Below are 10,569 nucleotides of genomic sequence, written 5' to 3' on the forward strand. Positions count from 1 at the left end.
TCGTGAGATGCCATCTTCAAAATAACCAGAGCAAAATGGACTAAAAGTGTGGTTCAAGCATTAGAGAGCCTGCTTTGCAAGCACAAAGCCCTGACTTCAATCCCCAGTCTCACAAAAGAAAAAGAAAAAAAGAACTACTATTCTATCTTACTTCCTTCCTCTAGAAATGAGTTGCAGCAGGGACCATTTCTAATCTCTACCACTCACTGATCAAACACCAAAGAACATGAAATCTGATCTCCACATAAGAAGTGAAGAGGTTTAAAATGAACCATAATCAGCTGGACACAGTGGCTCAAACCTGTAATCCTAGCTACCTGGGAGGCTGAGAATGAGAAGACCAAGGTTCCAGGCCAGCCAGGGCACGCCTATCATCCAGCTATGAGAGGAAGCATAAAATAGGAAGATCAAGGTCCAGGCCAAAAAGCAAAACCCTATCTCAAAAATAACCAGAGCAAAAAAAAGGGTTGGCAGCATGGCTCAAGCAGGAGAGTGCCTGCCTAATAAGCTCAAAGCCTGGAATTCAAACCCCAATAATGCCAAAAAAAAAATTTTTTTAATAAAATAAAATGAACCATAATCATAGTACTGAACTTGACTCTCATTATAAAGTCACAAGTTCTATAGTATGTCTAAATTGGCAGCTAAGACACTATAATACAATAATCAATATTTTAACATTGACTGAAATTACTAAGCTTTAACCTTTACCCTAGATGTAGAACCATACTTATTTCTCAGATGTATCTGGGTAGTCTTAAATTACAATCACACTTCATCACTCTACACTTCAAATATATAATGGAAAACAATAGAACCTTCTGTTTTTCATGGATTGTAACCTCCTGAAGAGATCCCACCAAGCCAGCAGCACCATCAGAAGACCATAATTCAGAAGCTGGCTGCAGCTGTCGAAGCTGAAGATTCAAAGCATTAGGGTGGTGCTTGCAGTGGTCTCGACCAAAAGGAACAAATTCCTGCAAATCCCCGGCTGCAATCATCGTTGCCCTTTCTTCATAGAAGTTCGACATGGGTTCCAAATATCAACATTATTTCTGCATAAATTCAAACACACTCAGGTCAGCCTCTATAGTCAAAACCAGTTTACTACCACGTAAGATGTAGATGGGTTGTGATAGAAACATGCAACTCTATCTCCCAACCATTTCTACATTCAGTAAATGACAGCTGGTAAAATTCTGACACTGTATGACATATGCCATGGGTTTCCACTTCTGTCTCTGAGACTACATCTACAATAAAAAAGTTTTCTTGGCATTACATTTAAGATATAATCCTGAAGATAAACATCTGACTTCAGAACTACAGACAACCTTAGAGAGAAACAACACTCAAGATTAAGAGGATTTAAACTGAATTTGACTTAGATTTCTCATCTGAAGTCTTCTGACATCAGTTTGCTTCACAAACACCTCAAGAAGCCTCTGTAATTCCTACACTGCCCCCCTATAGCGATAGCTATTTTGCTGTGAATTAAATGTTAGCCCTAACATAATAATTTATCACAAAATGACCCCAAGTTTTTCGACCTGCCAGAAATAAATCATTATTGTATCGAGAACACCTGAACTTGAAATACAGCAAAATGCCTTCTAAAACTTAAAAGAAATTCAAAACTCAGCTGGCCATATTCAACAAGATACCAACATTAAAGAACTTGCGACTTTACAAAGACTTCAGTGTGCAATTTTTTTTAATGTTATTCTCTTATAACCCGAGCAAAAACGATGCAGTTTCTTTAGTATTATTTTTACAGTACGGCAGGTACCATTTTGTACTAAGGCACCATCATTAACACTTTTACAGTTCCTCAAACTTTTGCAAACGTGTTAATTAAGGGCAACATGAAGAGCTACACCTAAAAGCAATAAAATGATATGCTGTTAAGTCAAAATGTCAGCATTGGTGGGCAGGAACGAAAACTACTCTTCGAAAAAAGAGGAAACTCAAAATGCATACAGAAGGGGCCTTCAGTTGAGTCTCCACAAAAAGGCAGAACTTCCCCCAAGCTCTTTTAGGGGGTCGTTGAAACCAAGGGGTTAAGCTGAAGCTGCCAAGGAAAGGGTTTGGCTCAGCGAGCTCGAGGGAAGGCGCCTCGGACAGAGGCCAGCCCGCAGGCCACAAACTCGCTCGCCCCTGCGCGCACTTAGGGCCTGCCCTGGGGTCCTCAGCCCTCCAGGTCACCAGGCACGAGCCCGCCTCGCGACAACTGCAAACGTCAAGAGGCGCGCGACAGACCACCGGCGCTACGGGCCCGGGCCCGCACCTGGATGACTCGGGACGCGTCAGGCGCTGCGAGCCCCGGCTGCTCCCCGGAGGCGCAGGGGCCGAGGAGGCCCGAGAGCAGCGGCAGGTCGGTCACAAAGAGTCCTGGGTCACTGCAGCTTCTCATCCCCTCTCCCTCCCTTATGCCGGAGGAAGAATGGGCAGCGGCGGCAGCAGCAGCGGACTGCTAACCAGAGGCAGGCATGCGAAACGTTCAAATGGACGCGTCCATCTTGGTTTTCCCGTCCTGCTTTGCGCCAGGCCGGGCGTGGTGGAAGCCGGCGACGGCCCAGCGGCCTTAGCGCCTGCGCAGTTGTAGAAAGGCGGATCGGACCGGAACTTGCTGGGTACTTCCAAACTCCCTAGATGCTGGAAGCCGCCACGTAGGTGCCTGCTAGAGTCCATACAGGGATGGAACCCTACTGGCATTCGCATCCTATTCAGATCTTGTCACTAGGAGTCCGAACTGCTCTCTAACTCTGATTTAGATGCCTTTTTGGCGGTGTTCGCTTCCGCCTACTGACCCCGGATGAAGGAACGTGCCTCCAGACTGAGGGGTAGGACGGCAAAAGGAGGTTGCAGATTGTTCTCTCTCTGCCGGTGCACCATAACCCTGTGGAGTTCGGACTCCGAAAAGTTAACAGGTGTGGACGTGTGCACCTTTCCCCTGTTCACGAACACTCCCAGGCGGTTTATAAACCCGAGTTAAGAATCCCAACTTGGGCTGGCGGAGTGGCTCTAGTGGTAGAGTTCTTGCCTAGCAAGCATGAGGCCCTGAGCTCAACGCCCCCCCCAAAAAAAAAATTTATGAAAGAACCCCAGCTTGATGCTTCCCTGTCTGTCTGTGAGTTCAACCGTACAGAATCCAGCACGTGACACTAAAACGCGCTTCTCCCCCCTTATCCCTCCCCACTGGCGATCAAACCCAGGGCTCACGAATGCTGAACAAGCACCCTACTACTAAGCTATATTCCCAGACCCAAAACACTTTCTTGAGTTCTAATCTCCTAATTGCTTGGCTTCAATTGCTTAAGGAATAAACTTGCAGTTCTTTGCTCAGAAATACAAAGTTGCCTGGAATCTTAAGCCTTCACTAAAATTGCTGGGATTCCCAAAACAGACCTTGCACTGATAGCCTTCCTATCTTGGTTCATTATCATCCCTTTATTTTGAATGTCATTCTTCAGGGCTTATCTCAAACTGCCCTTCTCTGGAGGCCACGTTCCAACAGGAAGGAGCCTGTCTTAGAACTTACTGAGTAGACCTGACTTTCGTTTTATTCATTTACCCGAAACAAAAATTATGTGGCCTGAGGATACAAAGATGGTCAAACTAATAATCATAATCTACGTGCTTTGCCCTGATCCTTTATTCTTTCCCACAGGGCCCTTCCATCCTACAAAGTCCCTTTCTATTCCCATCAGAAATTTCTGGAAAAACCAGCAGCAGGGAACATCTCAGTTGCCTATCAGAGGCTCTCATTGATAGTATTCTCTATATCCTCTACCTGTTGCCCCACCTCAACCACCACAGTGGCCTGCCCACTCTAAGAGGCTTGTGCTCCACCAGCCCTGTCAGTCCCACCAGCTGTCATTTGCCACAGAAGTCCAGGCTCTCTCCCTAGAATGTTCTGTGCAACCAGGACATTGTCCCATTCCCTGGGTCTCTGGTTTCTCCTACGACTGCCAGCCTTGGATAAAATGCCCATCTGTGGGAGCTTCTGAAGAGGCCAAATACAGAAACCCAAAAGGGTAGAGTGGACTGGGGACATGGCTCACAGGTGGTAAAGTGCCCCTAGCAAGTGTGAGACCTTGAGTTCAAACCCCAGAACTTAAAAAAAAAAAAAAAAAAGGTGGGGGGTCTGGAGCAAATTTTGATCAATAGGAATAAGCAGAAAGGAGTTAGACTTACAAATTCCCTTATCTCCCTCCCATGGACCATTCTAAGGCGTGGTTTGTGCGCACAGCCTGTCAGGAAATGTCTTGTGTGTCTGGGTAGACACCTCTGTCAGTCTGCTGAATTCTTGGCATCTTGTGAAGCAGTGTACAAGTGCAATACTTGTCATCCTCCCCTGCCGTATTTCCCCTTTCCTTCATCCTCTCTGTCTTGGGCTAAACATCAGCACCCATTATCCTGGCCTCCTATCCTATCTTTTAGAAAATTTGGGCAGCACAGTCCACAGTCTTACACTGCCAACTGTCCATTGGACAAAGTAGAGTCACTGGAAAGCTTCTCCAGCTCTCACTCCTAGGCACTCCCTTCTTTGCTCAAAGAACTGTTTCAAGGTGCCAGTTTCAGCTGTGTTGTCCTCCCTGGTCTACACTGATAACTCCCCTCTAGTACTCCCAGTGAATGACTCTCAGTCCTCCAGGCACCAGAGCAGGGCCACATTTCCTAGAGTGGCAGCCAAGGTCCTCTGCCCCCTGCAGTACTTTAGTGTCATTCACAGCACTAGCTGGACTCATAATAGGACAAAGCATCTTGAGTAATCAAATCCTTCTGCTTCTGCTGCCATCCACTCTGCCCATGGGTATGCAAACCAGAAATCCAGGAGTTTTAGTCTTGGTATCTCCATCATCCTCCCATCCCCTTCTGGCATTTCAGCACATGCTTGGCTCAGAACACAAAAACTCTTGTATAGACTTCCTGCAGGCTACCAACTCACTACACATCTGCTATGCCCTCCAAACAAACAAGAATTACCTTTAGGAATTCTGAGGTTGCATTTTGGATACAGATGTATATCATAAAATCGATCTCTTTCAATGCTATACCATCTCCAGTAAATACCAAAATTGCCCCTGTATATGCAAAAAAAATTGAATAAAATTCCTGTTTCTCATTTTTAATACCTGACAAAATATACATCTTTACATTCATAACTAGTGCTGCATAACAATATTACCACAAACTTTGTTACTCAAAATAACACATGTCTATTATGTCAGGCACGGCTTGTATGTGTGCTTTTCACCTCACAAGGCTGCAATCAGTATATTGTTGCTTAGGGCTGTGGTCTCATCTGAGGCTCTTCTAAGGAAAAGTTCGCTGAGCTCACTCAGAATGTGATTTCTTGTGACAATAGGAAGAAGGGCTTCAGTATTTTCTGACTTTTAGCCAGAGATACCAATAGCTAGAAGCTGTAGGAAGATCATGAGTTTGAGACCAGCCCATGTAGAGGTATAAGATCCTATCTCAAAAACAAAAATGAAAACAAAAAGGCTGAGGGTGTAGCTAAAAGAGCATCTGTCTAGAAAGCTGGAGGCCCTGGGTTCAATACCTAGTACTGCAAAAAAAAAAGAAAAAAAAATCAGAGGGCAAAGAAAATAAGGAGTTTACTACCAGTCAATTTGTGTGATATGTAACAACAGGTGCAATTAATGAACTATAACATAATTGTGTTTTATGAGTTTATTCAATTTTCCAATACATGATTTACAAACTTGAATTCAATTCATGCATAGGGGTTAGGGTTTATATTTAACGTAGGGTGACCAATCATCCCTGTTTTCCCAGAACTGGAGTTTTCTAGGATGTAGGATTATCAGTTTTAAGATGAGACAGTACTGACAAACTGGGATTACTGATCATCCTAATTTGAAGTAAAGATAGGCTTTATATACATGTAAGCAAACTGTTGTCTCCTGAGATCTTAAGTACTGGGACATTTGAGGGCAATGAACAATCCGTTTAAGGAAAAGCAGTTCAAAAAATTGTAAATGAAATTTCAAGATGGATTTCTTTGGGGAAATGAAATTGACAATATTCTCAGTACTCTGAAAATATTTGTCCAGAGTAGAGAGAGAATCTAGTAAAGGATTGGTTGGATTAGTAAGAAGCCTGAGAAAAGACACAAGTAAACAAACCAAGACAATTACTAATTCCTGAGAAAACAAAAAGTAGTATGGAAAAAAAAAAAACAGGAACAAATTTGGAGACTTCATGCAACTGACTCCAAGAAGCAATACTAAGTAAGCAAGTGAGGGATTATAGAAGAAAGGGTAGGCTCAGAATCATGGAGCAGCTAGAGTTGAAAAACAGATGCACACAAATAGTTATATTTTAAAATAAACTACTTTTTAAAAGCTCATAGATTTACAGAAACATTGCAAAAATAGTACAAAGAGTTTCCATATACCCACACCCAATTTACCTTATTAATATTTTAAATTATTATTTTGCATCATACATTTGTTAAAATTAATTAACTGATATCAGTACATTATTGTTAATTTAAATTCATACTTTATTCAAGCTTCATTATTTTTTCTGTTCCAGGGTCCCAGCTTGTCTCCTTAGACTCCTTTTTTTTTTTTTTTTTTCTGCCAGTATGGGGTTTGAACTCAGGGTCTCACGCTTGCTAGGCAGGTGCTCTCCCAATTGAGCCACTCAGCAAGTCCTGTTTTGTGTTGGGTATTTTCGCTATAGGGTCTCTCAAACTATTTGCCCATGCTGCCTTCAAACCTCAATCCTCCTCTGCCTCCTGAGTAGCTAGGATTACAGGTGTAAATCACTAGTGCCCAGCTCCTTGGACTCTTGTTTTTGATAACCTTGAGAGTTTTAAGGAATACTGACTGATCAGGTAGTTTGTAGGATATCCTTTATATGAAATTTGTCTGATGTTTTTGTCATGAGTAGACTGAGGATATGGATTTGGGGGAGGAAGACCAGAGAGTTAAAGTGCCATTTTCATCCCATAATATCAAAGGTAAATACCAACAACATGATGTCATTATTGATGCTTTCCTTGGTCACCTGGCTGAGGTCATGCTTGTCAGTTTTCTCCTATAAAGTTTCTTTTTCCCCTTCCCATACTGTACTCATTGGAAGGGAGACAAAATGTGTGACCCACTCTTAAGGAGTGAGGTCAATTGATTTTTTTTGTACAACCTGCAAAAATAATTCAATGGAGGAAAATATCCTCACTGGAAGATTGGGATGTCCATATGCAAAAAAATCTTGCATATGGAATCTTGATCCATACCTCATAAAATTATACAAAATTAAAATTGATCACAGACCTAAATGTGTAACTATAAAATACTTAGAAGAAAACATAGGTGCAAATCTTTGTGACCTTGGATTAGGAAATGATTTCTTGAGACACAGCACCTAAAGTACAAGGGATGAAAGAAAAAATAAGTTGGGCTTTATAAAACTTTTTAGGAGCTGGTGCTGTGGCTGAAGTGGTAGAGCACCTGCCTAGCAAGCACAAGGCCCTAAGTTCAAACCCCAGCACCACCCAAAAAAATCAAATGTTGTGCTTCAAAGGAAATTATCAAGAAAGTGAAAAGATAATTCACAGAATGGGAGGAAACATTTGCAAATCATATATCTGATAAAGTGTCTGTAGCTGGTCATGGTGGCTCAAGCTTGTAATCACATCTACTCAGGAGGTAGAGGTCAGAAGGAATGTAGTTCAAGGGCAGCCCTGGCAAAAAGTTCACAAGACCCCTTCTCAGTCAATGAAAAGCTGGGTGTGATGGTGTGCACCTGCCACTCCAGCTATGTTGAAGGTATAAATAGAAGGATCATGGTCCAGGGTCACCCAGGCATAAACAAAGACTCTATTCTCAAAAATAACTGAAGCAAAAATTTCAGAGGACGTAACTTAAGTGGTAGAGTACCTGCCTAGCCAGAGCGAGGCCCTGAGTTCAAACCCCACTACTGCCAAAAAAAAGTGCCTATTGTCTGGAATATATAAAGAGCTCTTACAACTCAACACAAAAAAGATAGCCTAATGTAAAAATGGGCAAAAGATTTGAATAGACATTTCTTCAAAGATATGCAAATGACAAACACATGAAAAGATGTCAATATCATTAATCATTAGGAAAATGCAAATTAAAAACTACAATGAGATACACTTCACACCCACCAACATTGCAATAATCAAAAGAAAGACACAGTGTTGAACAAGTGTTGATGAAGATGTGGGGCTAGTACATTATTGATGGAAATGTAAGAAGGTGTGACTTGGTAAGACAATTTAACAGATCATCAAAAGTTCCACACAGGACTCAGGATATAGCTCAGTGGAGAGCACTTGCCTAGCATGTGCAAGACCCAGCACCACAAAAAGAAATCCTTTTTCCCAGCTACGTGTGACGTGGAGATGGGAGGATTGCAATTTGAGACCAGCGTGGCAAGAGAAGTTAACAAGACCCTATCTCCAAAAGAAGCTGTGTGTGGTAATTCATGCTTGTAATCCCAGCTACGTGGGAGGTAGAAGGATTCTGGTTTGAGACTGGACCTGGGCAAAAGCAAGACCCTATCTGAAAAATAAACTAAAGCAAAAGGACTGGAGGAAAGCAATTGCAAGTGCAAGCTCTGAGTTCAATCCCCAGTACTGCCAAAAAATAAATAAATAAAAGTAAACCCATAGTAACGTGTCTCACAATTACACTCCTAGGTATATACCCAAGGGAACTGAAAATTGACACAAGCACTTGTACGTGATTGTTCCTAACAGTATTATTTATGATTATTCGTATGCTGAATATTCACGTTTTATTCATCAACTGATTAATGGATAAAATAGTGTGGTATATGCATATAAAGGGATAATACTTATGTATGAGAATGAAGTGATATATGCTACAACATGGATGAACTTTGAAAACATCTAAATGAAAGCAAGCCCCAAAAGACCACATATTATATGGTTCCATTTACATGAAATACACAAAATAGAAAAGTCCATAGAATTAGAACGGAGACTACTGGACTAATGGTAAGTAATGGTTTCCAGGGGCTGGGGAGTGGGGAGCAGGCAAGGGTGGAATGGAGAGTGACTGCTAATGGGTATGGGGTTTATTCTTAGGATGCTGGAAATGTTCTAAAATTAGATAGGGATATTGGTTGCAAGGGTCTGTGAGTATACTAAAAACTATCAAATTGTATTATTTATTTATGTTTGGCAGTACTGGAGTTTGAACTCAGTACTCCGAGCTTGCTAGGCAGGAGCTCTACCACTCCTATTTTAGTTAGCATCATGCACTTTTTGCCTGGGTTGGCCTTGGATCACAATCTTACCTATGCCTTGGATTGCAATCATGTACCACACACCTGTCCTCTTTGTTGATAAGGTGTCTTGCAGACTTTTTGCCCAGGCTGGCCTCAAACTATGATGCTCCTGATCTCCTCTTACCAAGTACTTTGGATTACAGGCCTTTTTTTTTTTTTTTTTCTGTACTGAGGTTTTAGACTCAGTGCCTGCTTACTAGCCAAGCACTTTGCCACTTGAGCCAGCCATGATCCCAGCAAGAATTTTCAAAGCAAAAAGAATCCTTATTCCTTAATAGAGGTCTTGTACTTAATGAGATTTGCATCACAGTCATGGTTACAAATTTGATTTACCCAATTTTAACTTGCTTAGGAGGACAGATTCTTATTAAAGCTATGCCAAAAAAAAATCTTGTTGGCTATGAAAAAAAACAACTGGATAAAGACATTTTGTGTAATAGCCAATGCTACCATTATTGTGAGTGGCTTTGTACATAAAACTAATCAATACATCGTTAATTATAGCATAATCATTATTACGTTTTTATTAATTAGTTTATATCTACAAACTTTCATAAGATTGCTTTTTTAATTCTAAGTCGTCAATTGATACAAAATATTATTTAAAGAATTTTTCATTTGAGCTTAAACAAGTATAAGAGTTAAGTTGATGGTAGAGATACAGAAAATGAAAAACACTTTTTAATATGGTCATTGTAATATAATATCCATAATTTCATCAAACACAGGCTTTGTGGCTCCTGAGTTATGTACTCTACTTTCATAAATTTGTCTGCTTCTAAGCTGGAATCTAAATTCTTCTCTGTTCTTTAGAATAAGTTGACAGCTGTTTGTTCCTCTAATGTCCATTTACATAAGAAGCTTGTACCTGTGATCCAGCCCTCAAGTGCAACTCTTGTGATGTTTCTCCCAAGGTTACTCTTGGGCAACCTAGGACCCTTAAGATGAGTTAAGAAGTGGATTCTCCGAATTTTTTTACATGCCACACTCCCCTCACGTATCCAGGCAGATGGTAGCTCAAGTTATGGACACAACTCTTTTTTTTCCTGTGATACTGGGGTTTGGAATCTGGACTTCTTGCTTGCTAGGCAGGTAGGTACTCTACCACTTGAGCCACTCTGCCAGCCCAAGGACACAGCTTTAAAGTAAGACTATTGCAGGCATGTGTAGCACTCTCTCATATCTTGAACAAACTTGAAAATATTTGGGGGCCCTCCCTAATTTCTTTGGAGAAAAAAGAAAGTCATGGTCTCAGAG

General features: G+C 41.4%; 1 protein-coding gene across 2 annotated transcripts in view; it reads right to left on the reverse strand.

The window, feature by feature from the left end:
• Positions 1 to 2,548, reverse strand: part of Anapc1 (anaphase promoting complex subunit 1) — a 97,149-nt gene extending 94,601 nt beyond the window's left edge. For both annotated transcript variants that reach the window (XM_020167197.2, XM_074050256.1), the window contains exons 1-2: positions 2,288 to 2,548; positions 819 to 1,055 (exon numbers count right to left, since the gene is read on the reverse strand). In XM_020167197.2, coding sequence (XP_020022786.2) covers positions 819 to 1,031 — 213 coding nt within the window. In that variant the 5' untranslated portion in view covers positions 1,032 to 1,055; positions 2,288 to 2,548. The remainder of the gene's footprint in view (positions 1 to 818; positions 1,056 to 2,287) is intronic.
• Positions 2,549 to 10,569: the final 8,021 nt, after the last annotated feature.

The sequence above is a fragment of the Castor canadensis genome, chromosome 12 (assembly GCF_047511655.1).
Source record: "Castor canadensis chromosome 12, mCasCan1.hap1v2, whole genome shotgun sequence".
In the NCBI taxonomy this organism is placed as follows: domain Eukaryota; kingdom Metazoa; phylum Chordata; class Mammalia; order Rodentia; family Castoridae; genus Castor; species Castor canadensis.